The sequence below is a fragment of the Macaca mulatta genome, chromosome 2 (assembly GCF_049350105.2).
Source record: "Macaca mulatta isolate MMU2019108-1 chromosome 2, T2T-MMU8v2.0, whole genome shotgun sequence".
NCBI lineage: Eukaryota > Metazoa > Chordata > Mammalia > Primates > Cercopithecidae > Macaca > Macaca mulatta.
This window is the reverse complement of record NC_133407.1, coordinates 175,155,871-175,175,083: the sequence shown is the minus strand read 5'-3', so window position 1 is coordinate 175,175,083 and position 19,213 is coordinate 175,155,871. Positions and strand designations below refer to the sequence as shown.

At 39.8% G+C, this 19,213-nt stretch overlaps 1 protein-coding gene across 1 annotated transcript in view; it reads right to left on the bottom strand.

Annotated features, from left to right (window-relative positions):
• Positions 1-13,299, bottom strand: part of MYH15 (myosin heavy chain 15) — a 129,576-nt gene extending 116,277 nt beyond the window's left edge. Inside the window, exons 1-6 of the mRNA XM_077994122.1 lie at positions 13,212-13,299; positions 8,532-8,638; positions 4,519-4,662; positions 2,924-3,080; positions 2,264-2,291; positions 862-955 (exon numbers count right to left, since the gene is read on the bottom strand). Of these exons, the coding sequence (XP_077850248.1) occupies positions 862-955; positions 2,264-2,291; positions 2,924-3,080; positions 4,519-4,662; positions 8,532-8,638; positions 13,212-13,299 (618 nt within the window). The remainder of the gene's footprint in view (positions 1-861; positions 956-2,263; positions 2,292-2,923; positions 3,081-4,518; positions 4,663-8,531; positions 8,639-13,211) is intronic.
• Positions 13,300-19,213: the final 5,914 nt, after the last annotated feature.

Here is a 19,213-nt window from a genome sequence, read left to right as displayed (position 1 = left end):
ATGATATCCAAAGAAATCAGTAATCAAACTCAGGAATGTGGTCGTTAGAAAAGAAACTTCTATAGTTTAAAAATTGAGCCAGATGACTATTTTAATATATTTCTTACTTTGCAAAAACAGCAAACATACAGTATCTAATTGAAAAAGCAAAATAATCATGCCAGACATAGAAAAATGAGAGGTCTAACAGCTCAATAACTCATTGATTTTGAGTTCCATTCAGCATTACCTAATTTTATTTTGCATACCAACGTGTATGGTCTTAGTTATCCTCTAGTTATTATGATGTCCATTAACATGTTAATGGAGCTAAACTAAAATGAACAAGTTTTTCTTTTTTTTTTTTTTTTAAATAGGGAAGGCAAAGGTTTTTCTGAACGTGGTATGTGATTAACATTGAGGGATATGTCCATTAGGCATTTAGAACTTGATCCAGGAGTTAGGTATGAATGAAGAAAACTTTTATTGGTGCATATTTATGGGAATTTGATATCTCACAGTAGCTAAAGGGATTCAGAAATATCCAAGCCACCGATGACCCTAGACTTTAGGTAAGATGGTTTGAATCTTGAGGACTTAACTTACAGATCCAACAAACAAAGACCAGGCCAGAAAATGCCCCTTTAAGCAGATGTGAAATTGATTATGTAATTAATGTTTTCATGTTATTGTTTGGAGCACTTGATGATCCTCTCAAGGAGCAAAGGAAAGATTTAAAAAAAAAAAAACTTTTCTATGATTTGCAAATTGTCCTGTGGCACTTGTTGCCTCCTTACTTCCCAAAAGTGGTCAGGACAGAGCCTCCATGATCCAGTGGATAGGGCCACCTCATCTTTTCTGCCAAGCTATATAAACACTTACCGGCTTTTTCCTGGGTTCACTCATGGCTGCTATGGTGGCAAAATACTGGATAATATGTTTGCTGTTCACAGTCTTTCCAGCACCAGATTCTCCTCTGTGATTTGAAATTCAGTGACACAGTTAACTAGTTCTGATTATCAATGCAATGAAAGAAAGGTAATTTTGATTATATAGGCTATGGCAAGCAGGGAAGCTTTTACATAAAAGTAGAGCTTCTGATGGAACTTGAGGACATATTGACATTTAATTGGTTGGGAGAAAGGCAAGTACATTTCAGGCTGGAAAAACAGCATGGGCAAAAATCTGGAGTTAGAAAGATCACAAATTTTGTAAATATTAGGAAGCCTGTTCCTTATGGTCCTAATAACAAAGAGTAGGAAAGCGCCTCTTCTAACTAGACAAGGCTCCTCATGACCAGCTGTTCAAGAGATTTTCACATATGAAGGCTACCATACAGCCAAGTCCAACCCTCTTCTCAGAAAAAGGCTACCAATTACTTCACCGGGCAGTTGGGCTTTAGGCTTTACCTTACCTTTGACAACCAGCTAACTTCGTAATGTGGGAAGAGCACAGTGGTAAATCTATAGCCTCTTCAACATAAGCATCATTGAATCAAGGCCTGCCTGCCTTTATCTATACAAAACTCCAGAAAATAGTTTATCATCTCTATGAAAGTCTGAACTCCAACTGTTCATCTAGCTCTAAAATTCTGAGACCTTATGATTTCTCCTGGGATAACTGAAGCCAATGGAGAGCCCAATGTACAAGATGGTATCATCATCATTGCATGGGAAGGTAAAGGACTTTAGCACTTCACAGCCCCTTGAGTCTCAGTCACCATGCTGACACTTTACCTGGCCGGCCAGTACTCTTTTCATCAAAACTCACATACAATAAGATACCATTGTGACCCTTCCTTCTATCCTTTTCACTCCCTTTCTTATTTCTCTAAATGTCACCATCTTTTAGTTTTCACTGCTTCATGTACTTTGGCCTGCCCCAATCTGGCTGCCCACAACTGCTTCTTAAATGTTCCATGGGCATACCTACTGGACATTCAGCCCCTCTGCTTAGCCAGTCCAGAGGCTTTTGAAGGTGACCATTTGGGACAGTGTAGCTCTCTTAATCATCAAGAAAGTAATTAAGATCAGCTCATGCACTATTTCTAAAGGATCTCTGAAAATGAGGGAGGCAGACTAGCTGACACCATATTTGGAGTCATCACTGACTAAAGCACAATGACAATTTCCTGAGTATCTTTTTCTTACCTCAAAGGTATTGCACCTAAAGGGCAATTAATTCAAAGATGGTGAATCAAAGTTTTATTCCCAGTGAAATGGAGGTATCTATTTCCACTGAAACTTACTTCAGGCCAAAAAAGAAAAACAAGGCAAACACTTACGTAAAGAGTATAGACTGATTTTCTCGATCTACAAAAGAAAGAAAAATGCCAGAATATTCGAGGATTATGTATTAGTATGAACTTATTCAAAATTTCCCTAGCTACAATTTGAAATCAGACACAAGGGAAAGGATTAGCATCATTTATAGTTAGAAAAACATAGCACTCAAATGGTACAGAGTAAAATCGATTTTCTCTTGCCCCTATGTATGCCAGTCATAAGAACATATAAATTAAAGGCCTATTTCTTTGCTCTACATACAAATGGTAACCAACTAATGATTGACATTCTTGACACTTTAAGCCTTTTAAGAATCATTGTGTAATAATATCTATAGAATAACTTCTTTGTGCCAGACACTAGAGCAGATGCTTTATATAATAAAGGCTAACATCTACAGGGGGCTTACTCTGGGCCAGCCACTGGGCCGAGCACTTTAAATGCATTATCTCACTTTGATGTACAAACTAATCGGCCCAATAACCCTAGGAGGTAGGTACTATTTCGCCCACATTTTATCTAGAAGGAAACAGAGGCTTCAAGTGATTAGCTAACTGTAAAGGCCATGCTCCACTCACAATGCCTAAGTGCCTCTTAGGCACATAGAAAAAAAGTAGATCAGATATTTTTACTTTTCATTTTGTAGGGCAGCTACTCACTGTGAAGCATGTCCTGAAAGGCATTATTGGCAACAGCAAAGATGTGAGGGGGAGCCTCTGATCGCCTCTTCCCTTTGTAGGCCGCCACGACTTCTTTCTTATACACGGGAAGCCATTTGTAAGGGTTTATGGTCACACAGAAGAGACCTGAATATGTCTGAGGGAAGATCAGAAAAGATTTCAGAAACTAGATTAGAAATACTTCCAGGTTTGTCAGCTCTTCCACTGTCAAGTAACATTTGCTCAAATGTTACTTATAAAGGAACTCAGAGGAGAGTTTTTGGAATCATGTAGAGAAGGGACTTCTAACAAGAAGAGACAGAACCAGGTTAGAGTAACATCAGGACCTGGGATTACCTCTCTCCTGGGAGACCTGCTAATTACTAACAAGTCTGACACATGGAGCTTCTGAAGACAGAGAGGACCCTAATGGTAGGACTGCAGAGATTTCAGTAACCAGCCATCAGGCATTTGAGGCCAGAGGGGATTCTCTGCCTCAGCAAGATTAGGGGCTTGATTTTTAGGGCACTGAGAAGGAATAGCTCATGTGGGTCACTCAGTCACTGAAGGGGTTGAATTATGGCCCCTAAATAGATATGTTTATGTCCTATTCTCCAGAGCCTGTGAATGTGATCTTATTTGGAAAAAATAGAGCCTTTACAAATGTAATTAAGGGTTAAGAGTCTCAAGATGATGACATCCAGGTGGGTCTTAAATACAATAACTTGTGTTTTTATAAAAGACACACACAGGAGAAGGTGATGTGACAATGGAGGCAGAGATGGAGTGATACAACCAAAAGGAATGCTAGAGCCGCTAGAAGCTGGAAGAGACAAGGAAAGATTCTCCCCCAAAGGCCTCCAGAGGGAGTGCAGCCCTGCTGATTGGATTTGATTTTGGACTTCTGGCCTCCAGCACTGTAAGAGAATACTTTCTGTTGTTTTAAGCCACCCAGCTTGTGGTAATTTTGTTATAGCACCCCAGGGAAACTAACACAGTTACGTGGTAAATCAGAGAGCTGAGGAGCAAGCTGGTTGTATGCCATGGTTCCTATGGCCACGGGTCCCAGATGCTACATCTTAGCTTAAGCTACTCAGCATTGCTTCTGCTGCATAGGTTTTGAGCAAGTCAAAGAACCTGAGCAACCAACCATCATCAATTTAATGATGATGAAGAAATCATCTCACTCATTAATCACTAACTAGGTGACATGCATTGAACTAGGTGCTTTACCTACATTCTTTTATTTAATACCCCAGGCTCCCATGGAGAGGCAGACATTGTTATCCCACTTTATAGATAAGGCAACTTCAAGAAGTTAGGAAACTTAACAAGCAAGTGACAGTGCTGATGGCTAGTCTGTCAGGCTCCAAGCCTCATGCTTTTAACTAAGGGTGATCTGTGGGAAGGCACATGAATGTTGACAAAATGAAATTGGGGAAATGCTAAGATAAGGTCCCTTCCCAGTAGACATTCCTCAAGGACTATCCCCATGTGAGCATGCTTAGACTCAATGTGAGAGAGCACCCAGGAGAGACTGGGACGTGCAATCTGAGTGCCAGCATGACAGTTCAGCAGGAAAGCATATTACACACATAGATCATCCACTGGCCATAGCGCCGCTTCAGGGCATGCAGCACGGATGCCTCATTGAGGTGAGTCAGCATTGCCATATCTTCAATCATTTCAAACTCTGGAGGATTCATCTGCTGGATTTTGTCCTCTTTTATGCTCAGACTCTGCAGAGAGAAGAAAAATACACGATATATTCCCCTGTCTCCTATGCTTATTCATTTTCCCATGCATCAGAAAGAATATTCAGACTCAAAAAGAAAAAAATGATGCCTCATTAGGGGATGGGGCCAGAAGAAATTAAGCCAAACTTCATGGAAAAAAACAGGTGCTCCCTGAAAAAGTCCTCTCCTTCCCTAAAGATGAAGTAAACATAGTATTTTTGTTATATCAAGATTTTCTGTCATGCACTACCCTAATCTTGTGGCTTCTGGCTAGCCCTGATTGCCTCTAAGAGTACATAGATCACATTATGCATGATCTAACCCCCAACTTCCAGCCCTTGATGTCCCAACATACCTTGGAAATTTAGAAGAAGCAGCTTGGAGTGGAGGATTAAGGAGGCAGACCTTTTCCTTCCAGACCTAGTTCAAAACCTGTCTCCTCCCTCAAACCTTCCCAACTACTCCAGCTTATTAGTTTGTCCTCTTTTGTTAAGTCTTACCACTTGTACTATCTTTACATTAATACTCTTGTGTATGTTTTAATAATTGACTATGTTAGACTATTTTCTGGCTAGACTATAAATACCTTAAGAAGGATTTTTGATGTTGTCTTCTTTAATGACATTCAAAAACTTGGACATGCATGTTCATTTTTGATGTTGTTGTCTTAATAACTATAATTATTAAATGCTTAGTAACTATAATCACAATGCTTGGGATATGGTAAATAATAAATATTAATATCTTGATGAATATGGATGCATTTCTACTATCAAATACTTTCTTGAGATTCTTCTCACAGGTTTCCTAACACCCTTTCTATACCCCTTTTCCATGATTAATACATATTTGTGTCAATTGATTGCCCCATTTAATCCTAGTTGGTGATGGCTTCTTCCCAAGGCTCTCACACTCTTTACATTCTTGATTCAATTTCTATCCATCTGTCTTCTTCGACATTGTTCTAATAGTAATCCCTCTTCTTTTGAGTCCCTTCACTTTCTGTATTTCAAGGACTCCTCATCTCCCCTCAAACCCATGCAGAACGTAATCCTATCTCATACATCTTCAAAAACCTCCCCTTTTCCCTAATTCTATTTTTGTATTTTTTTCATTACCAACTTTCATCGATAAGTAGTACTTTACACCCACTGGATTTATTGCCTTTGTTAATGTTACAAAGACCAAAGGTGATTGGAAGTGTAGTCACTTCTAACATGAGGAAGAGGAATCCTGGAGCCAGGGAGACAAAGAGTAAAGCTAGGGGAATGGGACCTTCATAACATGAAGGAAGGACAAGCAGGACAAAATAAACCACCTTCAGACTCTTCTTTCTACCTGCATTAATGGCTTTCATGCTCTTCTTTGTATGGTTGTAACCACATCATAGTCATAAATCACCTTAAGTGCTGTTGAAGGCAAAGTAGTTTGTTTTGGAGAATGTGCTCAGAAGAGCAAGCCTCACATCTGGAGGCCTAATAAAATTTAGTTGGTCATCATTAAGAAAATGAGAAGACAATACATAGACTGAGAGAAAATATGTACAAATAATACATGTGATAAGGGATTTGCATCCAGAAAGTAAAAAGAACTCTTACAACTGAATAATGGAGAGGCAATAGCCCAATTAAAAAAATGGGCAAAGAGTTTGAATAGACATTTCCCTGAAGGAGATAAACAAATGGCCAATATGTACATGAAAAGATGCTCAACGTCATTAGTCACTAGGGAAATGCAAATAAAAATCACATTCAAATACCACTTTATGCCCAACAGAATGGCTGTAATCAAAAAGAAAATAAAATGTGCTTGTAAGAATATGGAGAAAGTTTCATTCTTATATGTTGCTGATGGAAATGTAAAATGGTAGCCACTTTGGAAAGCAGTTTGGAAATTTCTCAAAATGCTTAATACAGAGTTACCATATGATCCAGCAAATGCACTCCCAAGAGAAATGAAAACATGTGTCCCCACAAAAACTTGCACATGCATGTTCATAGAAACATTATTCATAATAGACAGAACATACAAACAACCCAGTGATAATCAACTGATGAATGGATGAACAACATGGTATATCCGTAAAATGGAATACTATTTATCCATAAAAGGGAATGAAATAAATATTTATTCATGTGACAATGTGAATGAACCTCAAAAACATTATGCTAAGTGAAAGAAGCCAGAAACAAAAGGCCACTGATTCTATGCTCGTGTTTATCTGAAATTGCTAGAATAGGCAAATCTATAGAGATAGAAAGTAGATCAGTGATTGCCTGGGGCTGGTGCAGGAGGAAAGAAGGGGGAATGACTGCTAATAGGCACAAGATTTCTTTGGGGGATCTTTTCTAATAAAATATTGTCCCAAGGCTAAATGACCCTGACTGAGTCTCTATTTCTTCGTTTACTGATTTAGGACTAAGGAAAATTTCTTGCTGAATTTTCCCTTGTCCACCTATTTATGTTCCAGTTGAAAAGGACCAAGTTCTTTTCTTAATTTCATGAAGAGTCAAATAACATCTACCTAATTTGAGATTTTTTTACATAACAAATATTGACTGTCAGGAAGACATATGAAAGCATTCTGTGTGGTAGTTTATGAGTGGCTTCCAGAATTTTAAAAATCAGATGGCAACACGTTAGATGGTAAATTGCCTAAAAACAAATAGAGCATTAAAAAGACAAACTTTCTTGATATCAACAATATCTGCTTGTTATAGGATGTGGCTTGTTATGGATTTGGGAAGAGACAGAATTTAAAGGAGTTTAGAGAAGTGAATATTGGCAGGGAATCATCTGTAAAATCTATAAGGAAGCGTTCATTGAAGTAGGATAAAAATGGGGCCCAGCTTATACCATGGGGTGGCAGGTAATGTGAAGTCAGCAATATAGGCAAAGGTTCTGAGAGTGAGCTGTCTTCTCAATGTTACCCTGCCTCTCTGAATGCCTTGGTGGCAGGGAGAAGGGGCTGGGGGTATTATGGCTTCACTACACATTTCCTCTGTGAAACAGTCCAGCTTGTACCCCAACACTTGGCATAACCTTTTCTTTCAAAGGTCATAGGTGACCTCCTAATTCTGAAATCCAAGACTTTCTCCAACTCTTAATCTCCTTCTGTAGCATTTGTCATTACTGGCGATTCACACATCACTTGGTCTCTGTGACACTATGCCATTTTTACTCAAATTATACATCTCATTCTTGATCCTACAAACACAACTTTCTTCATGATTCCTTAAGTCATTATTCATCTCACAGGATACCTTTTTTAAAAAATACTAACTTGAAACATTGATGAAAAAGTGGAAATGGCTGTGAGTTCTGGTCAACAATCTTTGCCACTGGCAATTGTGTTACTCTGATTTATTCACTGTTCTTCATTAAATCTTTGATGGTAAGAGGAGTTTTTTTCTGTTTGTTTATTTGTTTTTGGTGACAGGATCTCACTCCGGTTGCTCAGGCTGGGGTGCAACCAGAGTGGGATCCCTGCTCACTGCAACCTCGACCTCCCCAGATTCAGGTGATCCTCCCACCTCAGCCTCCCAAGTAGCTGGGACTACAAGCACATACCACCACACCTGGCTTATTTTTGTATTTTTTGTAGAGACAGGATTTTGCCATGTCACCCAGGCTGGTCTCAAACTCCTGGGCTCAAGCAATCTGCCCGCCTCGGCCTCCCAAAGTGCTGAGATTACAGGCATGAGCCATTGTGCCCATTGACTTAAGGAGGAGCTTCTTAAAATGAATGACTTCACAGTGAGTCAGTGGTATCTCCTACTCCAGGTCTTTAATTAAAATATTATAGAAATAATATATTTAGTTATTTGATAGAGAACATAGTCATCAACACAATGAAATAAAAATTTCTTTACCTTTCCATCTGTTGTCTCAACAATTACTGTTCCATCATCTTCACTCCCTTTTACCTCAGCCTCGATATAAGCGTTCTCACCATCAGGAATCCAGCATTTCTTCTTCCCTGTAGAGAAAAAAAAATGGATTATAGCTATAGTACTTACAGAAATATACACTGGACACTTTCATACTGATAGATCTAATCTCATTTCTGCTAAATCGGCTTGTTGACTACAGGAACTTGCAAAGTTAGATAAAATCATGAAAGCTCATCCTGAAGACACACTCACTCACATAATGGCTCTACAGGAACAAGAAACATCTCAGCAAGCGGCAGCTTGGGGGCGCCATAGATCATTTTGCTACAAGACAGTTACCTCCCAACACCCCTTCCAACCCCAACACTTTCCTCCACTCACATCCCAGGATTTAGGTAACCACCTAACCGCCCTGGTGCTTGCACCCCTTCCAGATTCCCTCCCCAAAAAAACTCATTCAGAAAGGTCTGGGAACAACTAAGTGAAAATTTAGATTAATGGTTACGTTCTTCAGTGTTTCTTTAGACCTCATGTCTAATCTTGGAGTGAAAGTCAGCTAAGTGAAATTACATGGTTGAATTGGCAGGGGGGCAGGTTGAGAAGAGAGAATATGGGTTGTTTATGTCACACAACATAACCAGCTCATATTATTTGCCCCCCATATGTTCTTTTTCTCTCTTCACCTTTCTCACTCCCATACCCCATCCCTAAGCAAAGTAGCCCTCCATAAACTGATTAACCAACAAGAGGTCTGGGGTGAAATGAGCCAGAACTCTTATGAACACCTGAGGCAGCTTCTCTTTCTCTCCCACTTGAAGCAGATAGTGATGATGAATAAAAACTATGATTTTAAGGGCCTGGGTGCAGTGGCTCACATTCATAATTCTAGCACTTCGGGAGGTCAAGGTGAGAGGATATCCTGACCCCAGGAGTTCAAGAGTAGCCTGGGCAATATAGCAAGACCCTTTACTCCCCCAGTCCTGTCTCTACAAAAAAACAAATAAGGCCAGATGCGGTGGCTCATGCCTGTAATCCCAGCACTTTGGGAGGCCGTGGCGGGCGGATCACGAGGTCAGGAGATCGAGACCATCCTGGCCAACATGGTGAAATCCCATTTCTACTAAAAATACAAAAATTAGCTGGGCATGGTGACATGTGCCTGTAATCCCAGCTACTCAGGAGGCTGAGGCAAGAGAATCACCTGAACCAGGGAGTCGGAGGTTGCAGTGAGCAGAGATCCCACTACTGCACTCCAGCCTGGGTGACAGAGTGAGACTCTGTCTCAAAGATAAAAAATAAAAAAATAAAAATTAGGCAGGTGTGACGATGCATGACTGTAGTCTTAGCTACTCAGGAGACTGAATGAGGAAGTTCACTTGAACCCAGGAGTTGGCTCATTTTCCTTTAAAAGTATATATATGTGTGTATATATATGTATATGTAATATATCACACTTTCTTTTGAAGGAAAGTGAATATTTTATATATATATATATATATATATATATATATATATGAAAATGAGCCTTAGTAGAAGCTCACAGAAGTCCCCAGGTCACAGCTACTCAGGTAGATGGGGAAAGCCTTTGGCTGAAAAGGGGAAAATGCTAGCCAATGAATGGCTAGGGAAGACACAGGTAAAAACCCCACTATAACCACAGCACTAACAGGTAATGTGAACTCAGTCACCACCATCACCTCTAATATACGAGTCACAAAAGCTAGAGAGGGCTCACTGCAGCAGGACAGATGGTCCTTATTTCCCAGAGGAAGGCAGTAAGACTGGGGAAGGAGTGTGTACAAAAGAGCTGAAGTTGGGCACCATTCGCCCCTTCTTCCACCATGCTTGTTTCTGCAAAGAATTTGGTTGCTCATGACTTTCTTGCTATCAGCGCTGCCTTCTTCGTTTCCCTGATTACAAACAATTCACCACTAAAACTGCTTGGCAAGAGGAGTTTATGTTCCCATCTAGCTGATTGTGCATTTGCTTTCTACTTATCGTTTGTGTTTTAAATACTGGCTTTGCATTGTATTCATTATTTTGGTCCCTTTTTGCAAAAACTGATTTTGCTTTGTGTTATGTCTATGAAAATATGCTTGTTTTTGAAAAGCACCCAGTTAGCATACATTTTTTGTGTATGTTTAAGGTAAAATGCTCTGCATTTTAAACCAAATGTTATCACTTGAAAGAAACTTGAAGGTCACCTGGCACAGACTCTCTCCCTCTGTATCTCTCTCTCTTTTTAGAAAAAGAACCTTGGGAGAGAGATGAAGAGAGTTGCCCATAGTCACATAGCTAATTAGTGGCAGTCACTGTAATAATGTCTCTAGAAATGAGATCATCCACCTCCTGAATCAGTGCTTCTCCATTACAGCCTGCCTCCTCTAACACATGCTTAGCTTTTTCTCCTCCAATTCTTCTCTTCAGGAGTAGGCTCATCGCCTGCCTCATGATGAAGTCTCTCTTTTACCACCCCTGGAAAAACTTAGTAGGGGATAAAAATTATCAGAAATCCTTTCTCATCTGAGGCCCAAACCCTGACAGGGGCATTTTAAAAAATGAAGTAAATGAACTCCGTCAATTTTAATTCCTGGTGTTCATGAATAATGCAGAGCTGGAAATGCAGATAGCAATGGATTTGAGTGAGACAGCCAGAATTTTAACACTGGCTTTGCTTGTAACAAGATATAAAGCCATATGTCTTCATCTCTTTTGGCCGTTCGTATTCTCATCTGTAAAGTAGGCCTTTTCCTATATGATTTCATAGCTTTAGACAATTAAATATCTTTTCCAATATAAAGCTAATATGTGCTTATTGAAGAAAACTTGAAGAGTAATGTATGAAGAAAAGAATGTTTTTAATCACCCATAATCAAACAACTCAGAGATAGCCACTGTTACGTATTTGAAGTATTTCTTTTGACTTGTTTTTCTAGGATATCGATTAAATCGGGGGTAATACTATATTCAGTTTTAGAGTTATTTTAAATAGATTGCTTACATGTTCTAATATAATAATTATTTACATTTGGCTTTGGACTGGTGTTCTGTCTTAGCTCTAAAACCACTTGGGCTTCTTCACTGACACCCAGGAATTCTAGTTTTCCTTCTCAGGTATCATAATAATACATTATACTTATTTTTGTCACATTTATAGTCTCATTTGGTCCTCACAGCAATGGAGGAAGGTAGACAGGACAAGTATTATCTCCTTTGACAAATGAGGAAACCAGAGCTCAATAAAGTGAGGTGATTTGCTCTAATTACCCAGCCAGAGATGGTCAAGGACAGGGAATTTGAACCCAAGACTACCTGCTAAATACTTGTCATCACACTGCTTCCATTTGACCCGAGTTCAAAAGAGCAAACTCCATTGTCTACCAGCCTGGGAAGATGAACAACTTTTGCTAACACTTGTCTCTTTGCTGCCAGTGCATTTCTATGAGGAAGGATTGTTTGGTCCAAAAAATTAATAGAAAATTATGTACATTGCTATGTTTTAAGTAATTATTTACGGTGCTGACTTTAATAAATGCATCATCCAATTATCTCTAATGCTTAGGCCCAATTTTTTTTTTCTTCCTGGCACCACTATTATCTTGTCCTCCATTATCTAACTACCTGCAATAAGCCTCTGCATGACCAGTTCTGACCTCAGGGATAGTTCGGTTATTGTTTTTGATTTGATGGATTATAATTAGCCTAAAATCTAATCACAGTCATGAATCCAATGACTGGAAACTGGGAACTGATCCAGGACTGGTCTGTGATGGAAATATAATATCCTCCATAACTGGCTTGAATTATAATTGGTCATATTGAAGTCTAATGTTGACTAATTCTGAATACTAGAACAACATTCAGCAAGTCCTTCTGTTGCACCTACTGAATAATTTTGGATTAAGACATGTAGGTAGCTTGATGCTATATCACACTGTGAATCTGATTTCTACATCTCCAATTAGCTGAAATTCAACACAGACATGTAAAGGTAGCAGGAAAAAGAATAACATTTTAGAGATTTCAATGTAGAACTTAGCCTTTTTTTTTTTTTTAAGGCTAAATCCTCATTAACCTTTGTCCTTGCCTGTAACTACCAAGGAATTATGAATCAGGGTGAGCAAGTCTCCTAATTATCTTTTGCTTAGTGTTGGCTGAGTGACCCCGCTGACCTAGAAGACCGCCAGAGGCAAAGCTCCAACATCAGAAAATTCTGGAGAGCCAGAGACAACTTCAAAGTCTGCAGCCTTACCAGAGTCTTTCCCTTTCTTCTTCCCCACAATGTACAAACATCACCTACCAGTCTAAGTCACAGGCCCCTCGCTCTACTGTGGCATTCACTGATAACTAAGAGGTTTCTAGGAAAGGCTTTGTCTGTGGCCATTCCTGCAGGTGTCTGTGTTACAACAGGGGCTCCTTGAAGAGAAAACCTGTCTTAGGACCAAGTGTGTAGGGCCCGGGCCTAGGCTGCCTCCCAGCCACCATTCCTACCCTGAATACTCAGAGGCCTTCAATTGCTCAGTTTCCTAGAGGCTGATCACACCCCAAGCAAATAAGTTAGGCTCTAGAACTGATGGCTCCTCTCTATCAATCAAATATCTTAGTCACCACCTTGAAGGAGCAAAATAAAGTGAAGCCAGCAGCCACCACATGTCTCACCGTCCAAGGCTGTGGCCTGTAGTAGAAGCAGCTCAGCTTCGCTTCTTCTGAGGAAGGCTGCGGCTTCTCCAAGCTCTGACAGATCCATCCTTATTAAAGCAATCCACCAAAACAAGGCTAGGCCTAAACGTGAGTAGAAAAGATTCACTCTGGGGAAAAAAAAAAAATTGGTACAGAGAAGAAAAAAGTGGAAATCAAGCTCTAAATGAGCAATCATTCATATACATAGACCAAAGAGTGTTAAGTTTTCCTATTACTACCTGTGCCTCTTCTTTCTCTTTGCTGTGTCTCAAATTTATACAAAATTGGACTCAAGAATATCTGACTCTAGCAGGGCTGACTTACCCACTAGACATAGAAGGTACAGTGCCTGAGGCCCATGGTGCTCTTAGGGGCCCATGAAAATGTTTAATTTATTTTAATTTTTTATTTTTTATTTTTTTTAAATTTATTTATTATTATTATACTTTAAGTTGTAGGGTACATGTGCATAACGTGCAGGTTTGTTACATATGTATACTTGTGCCTTGTTGGTGTGCTGCACCCATCAACTCGTCATTTACATCAGGTATAACTCCCAATGCAATCCCTCCCCCCTCCCCCCTCCCCCTCCCCATGATAGGCCCCTGTGTGTGATGTTCCCCTTCCTGAGTCCAAGTGATCTCATTGTTCAGTTCCCACCTATGAGTGAGAACATGCGGTGTTTGGTTTTCTGTTCTTGTGATAGTTTGCTAAGAATGATGGTTTCCAGCTGCATCCATGTCCCTACAAAGGACACAAACTCATCCTTTTTTATGGCTGCATAGTATTCCATGGTGTATATGTGCCACATTTTCTTAATCCAGTCTGTCACTGATGGACATTTGGGTTGATTCCAAGTCTTTGCTATTGTGAATAGTGCTGCAATAAACATACGTGTGCATGTGTCTTTATAGCAGCATAATTTATAATCCTTTGGGTATATACCCAGTAATGGGATGGCTGGGTCATATGGTACATCTAGTTCTAGATCCTTGAGGAATCGCCATACTGTTTTCCATAATGGTTGAACTAGTTTACAATCCCACCAACAGTGTAAAAGTGTTCCTATTTCTCCACGTCCTCTCCAGCACCTGTTGTTTCCTGACTTTTTAATGATCGCCATTCTAACTGGTGTGAGATGGTATCTCATTGTGGTTTTGATTTGCATTTCTCTGATGGCCAGTGATGATGAGCATTTTTTCATGTGTCTGTTGGCTGTATGAATGTCTTCTTTTGAGAAATGTCTGTTCATATCCTTTGCTCACTTTTTGATGGGGTTGTTTGTTTTTTTCTTGTAAATTTGTTTGAGTTCCTTGTAGGTTCTGGATATTAGCCCTTTGTCAGATGAGTAGATTGCAAAAATTTTCTCCCATTCTGTAGGTTGCCTGTTCACTCTGATGGTAGTTTCTTTTGCTGTGCAGAAGCTCTTTAGTTTAATTAGATCCCATTTGTCAATTTTGGCTTTTGCTGCTGTTGCTTTTGGTGTTTTAGACATGAAGTCTTTGCCCATGCCTATGTCCTGAATGGTACTACCTAGGTTTTCCTCTAGGATTTTTATGGTATTAGGTCTAACATTTAAGTCTCTAATCCATCTTGAATTAATTTTCGTATAAGGAGTAAGGAAAGGATCCAGTTTCAGCTTTCTACTTACGGCTAGCCAATTTTCCCAGCACCATTTATTAAATAGGGAATCCTTTCCCATTTCTTGTTTCTCTCAGGTTTATCAAAGATCAGATGGCTGTAGATGTGTGGTATTATTTCTGAGGACTCTGTTCTGTTCCATTGGTCTATATCTCTGTTTTGGTACCAGTACCATGCTGTTTTGGTTACTGTAGCCTTGTAGTATAGTTTGAAGTCAGGTAGCGTGATGCCTCCAGCTTTGTTCTTTTGACTTAGGATTGTCTTGGAGATGCGGGCTCTTTTTTGGTTCCATATGAACTTTAAAGCAGTTTTTTCCAATTCTGTGAAGAAACTCATTGGTAGCTTGATGGGGATGGCATTGAATCTATAAATTACCTTGGGCAGTATGGCCATTTTCACGATATTGATTCTTCCTATCCATGAGCATGGTATGTTCTTCCATTTGTTTGTGTCCTCTTTTATTTCACTGAGCAGTGGTTTGTAGTTCTCCTTGAAGAGGTCCTTTACATCCTTTGTCAGTTGGATTCCTAGGTATTTTATTCTCTTTGAAGCAATTGTGAATGGAAGTTCATTCCTGATTTGGCTCTCTGTTTGTCTGTTACTGGTGTATAAGAATGCTTGTGATTTTTGCACATTAATTTTGTATCCTGAGACTTTGCTGAAGTTGCTTATCAGCTTAAGGAGATTTTGGGCTGAGACAATGGGGTTTTCTAAATATACAATCATGTCATCTGCAAACAGGGACAATTTGACTTCTTCTTTTCCTAACTGAATACCCTTGATTTCTTTCTCTTGCCTAATTGCCCTAGCCAGAACTTCCAACACTATGTTGAATAGGAGTGGTGAGAGAGGGCATCCCTGTCTTGTGTCAGTTTTCAAAGGGAATGTTTCCAGTATTTGCCCATTCAGTATGATATTGGCTGTGGGTTTGTCATAGATAGCTCTTATTATTTTGAGGTACGTTCCATCAATACCGAATTTATTGAGCGTTTTTAGCATGAAGGGCTGTTGAATTTTGTCAAAAGCCTTTTCTGCATCTATTGAGATAATCATGTGGTTCTTGTCTTTGGTTCTGTTTATATGCTGGATTATGTTTATTGATTTGCGAATGTTGAACCAGCCTTGCATCCCAGGGATGAAGCCCACTTGATCATGGTGGATAAGCTTTTTGATGTGTTGCTGAATCCGGTTTGCCAGTACTTTATTGAGGAGTTTTGCATCGATGTTCATCAGGGATATTGGTCTAAAATTCTCTTTTTTTGTTGTGTCTCTGCCAGGCTTTGGTATCAGGATGATGTTGGCCTCATAAAATGAGTTAGGGAGGATTCCCTCTTTTTCTATTGATTGGAATAGTTTCAGAAGGAATGGTACCAACTCCTCCTTGTACCTCTGGTAGAATTCAGCTGTGAATCCATCTGGTCCTGGACTTTTTTTGGTTGGTAGGCTGTTAATTATTGCCTCAATTTCAGAGCCTGCTATTGGTCTATTCAGGGATTCAACTTCTTCCTGGTTTAGTCTTGGAAGAGTGTAAGTGTCTAGGAAATTATCCATTTCTTCTAGATTTTCCAGTTTATTTGCGTAGAGGTGTTTATAGTATTCTCTGATGGTAGTTTGTATTTCTGTGGGGTCGGTGGTGATATCCCCTTTATCATTTTTAATTGCGTCAATTTGATTCTTCTCTCTTTTCTTCTTTATTAGTCTTGCTAGTGGTCTGTCAATTTTGTTGATCTTTTCAAAAAACCAACTCCTGGATTCATTGATTTTTTGGAGGGTTTTTTGTGTTTCTATCTCCTTCAGTTCTGCTCTGATCTTAGTTATTTCTTGCCTTCTGCTAGCTTTCGAATGTGTTTGCTCTTGCTTCTCTAGTTCTTTTAATTGAGATGTTAGAGTGTCAATTTTAGATCTTTCCTGCTTTCTCTTGTGGGCATTTAGTGATATAAATTTCCCTCTACACACTGCTTTAAATGTGTCCCAGAGATTCTGGTATGTTGTATCTTTGTTCTCATTGGTTTCAAAGAACATCTTTATTTCTGCCTTCATTTCGTTATGTACCCAGTAGTCATTCAGGAGCAGGTTGTTCAGTTTCCATGTAGTTCAGCGGTTTTGATTGAGTTTCTTAGTCCTGAGTTCTAGTTTGATTGCACTGTGGTCTGAGAGACAGTTTGTTATAATTTCTCTTCTTGTACATTTGCTGAGGAGTGCTTTACTTCCAATTACGTGGTCAATTTTGGAGTAAGTACGATGTGGTGCTGAGAAGAATGTATATTCTGTTGATTTGGGGTGGAGAGTTCTATAGAAGTCTATTAGGTCTGCTTGCTGCAGAGATGAGTTCAATTCCTGGATATCCTTGTTAACTTTCTGTCTCGTTGATCTGTCTATTGTTGACAGTGGAGTGTTGAAGTCTCCCATTATTATTGTATGGGAGTCTAAGTCTCTTTGTAAGTCTCTAAGGACTTGCTTGATGAATCTGGGTGCTCCTGTATTGGGTGCATATATTTTAGGATAGTTAGCTCTTCCTGTTGAATTGATCCCTTTACCATTATGTAATGGCCTTCTTTGTCTCTTTTGATCTTTGATGGTTTAAAGTCTGTTTTATCAGAGTCTAGTATTGCAACCCCCGCTTTTTTTTGTTCTCCATTTGCTTGGTAAATCTTCCTCCATCCCTTTATTTTGAGCCTATGTATGTCTCTGCGTGTGAGATGGGTCTCCTGAATACAGCAGACTGATGGGTCTTGACTCTTTATCCAGTTTGCCAGTCTGTGTCTTTTAATTGGAGCATTTAGTCCATTTACATTTAAGGTTAAGATTGTTATGTGTGAACTTGATCCTGCCATTATGATATTAACTGGTTATTTTGCTCGTTAGTTGATGCAGTTTCTTCCTTGCCTCGATGGTCTTTACATTTTGGCATGTTTTTGCAATGGCTGGTACCGGTTGTTCCTTTCCATGTTTAGTGCTTCCTTCAGGGTCTCTTGTAAGGCAGGCGTAGTGGTGACAAAATCTCTAAGCATTTGCTTATCTGTAAAGGATTTTATTTCTCCTTCACTTATGAAACTTCGTTTGGCTGGATATGAAATTCTGGGTTGAAAATTCTTTTCTTTAAGAATGTTGAATATTGGCCCCCACTCTCTTCTGGCTTGTAGAGTTTCTGCCAAGAGATCTGCTGTTAGTCTGATGGGCTTCCCTTTGTGGGTAACCCGACCTTTCTCTCTGGCTGCCCTTAAGATTTTTTCCTTCATTTCAACTTTGGTGAATCTGGCAATTATGTGTCTTGGAGTTGCTCTTCTCGAGGAGTATCTTTGTGGCGTTCTCTGTATTTCCTGGATTTGAATGTTGGCCTGCCCTACTAGGTTGGGGAAGTTCTCCTGGATGATATCCTGAAGAGTGTTTTCCAACTTGGTTCCATTTTCCCCCTCACTTTCAGGCACTCCAATCAGACGTAGATTTGGTCTTTTTACATAATCCCATACTTCTTGCAGGCTTTGTTCATTTCTTTTTCTTCTTTGTTCTTTTGGTTTCTCTTCTCGCTTCATTTCATTCATTTGATCCTCAATCGCTGATACTCTTTCTTCCAGTTGATCGACTCGGTTACTGAAGCTTGTGCATTTGTCACGTATTTCTCGTGTCATGGTTTTCATCTCTTTCATTTCGTTTAGGACCTTCTCTGCATTAATTACTCTAGCCATCAATTCTTCCACTTTTTTTTCAAGATTTTTAGTTTCTTTGCACTGGGTACGTAATTCCTCTTTTAGCTCTGAGAAATTTGATGGACTGAAGCCTTCTTCTCTCATCTCGTCAAAGTCTTTCTCCGTCCAGCTTTGATCCGTTGCTGGCGATAAGCTGCGCCTCTTTGCCGGGGGAGATGCGCTCTTATTTTTTGAATTTCCAGCTTTTCTGCCCTGCTTTTTCTCCATCTTTGTGGTTTTATCTGCCTCTGGTCTTTGATGATGGTGATGTACTGATGGGGTTTTGGTGTAGGTGTCCTTCCTGTTTGATAGTTTTCCTTCTAACAGTCAGGACCCTCAGCTGTAGGTCTGTTGGAGATTTCTTGAGGTCCACTCCAGACCCTGTTTGCCTGGGTATCAGCAGCAGAGGCTGCAGAAGATAGAATATTTCTGAACAGCGAGTGTACCTGTCTGATTCTTGCTTTGGAAGCTTCCTCTCAGGGGTGTATTCCACCCTGTGAGGTGTGGGGTGTCAGACTGCCCCTAGTGGAGGATGTCTCCCAGTTAGGCTGCTCAGGGGTCAGGGACCCACTTAAGCAGGGAGTCTGTCCCTTCTCAGATCTCAGCCTCCGTGTTGGGAGATCCACTGCTCTCTTCAAAGCTGTCAGACAGAGT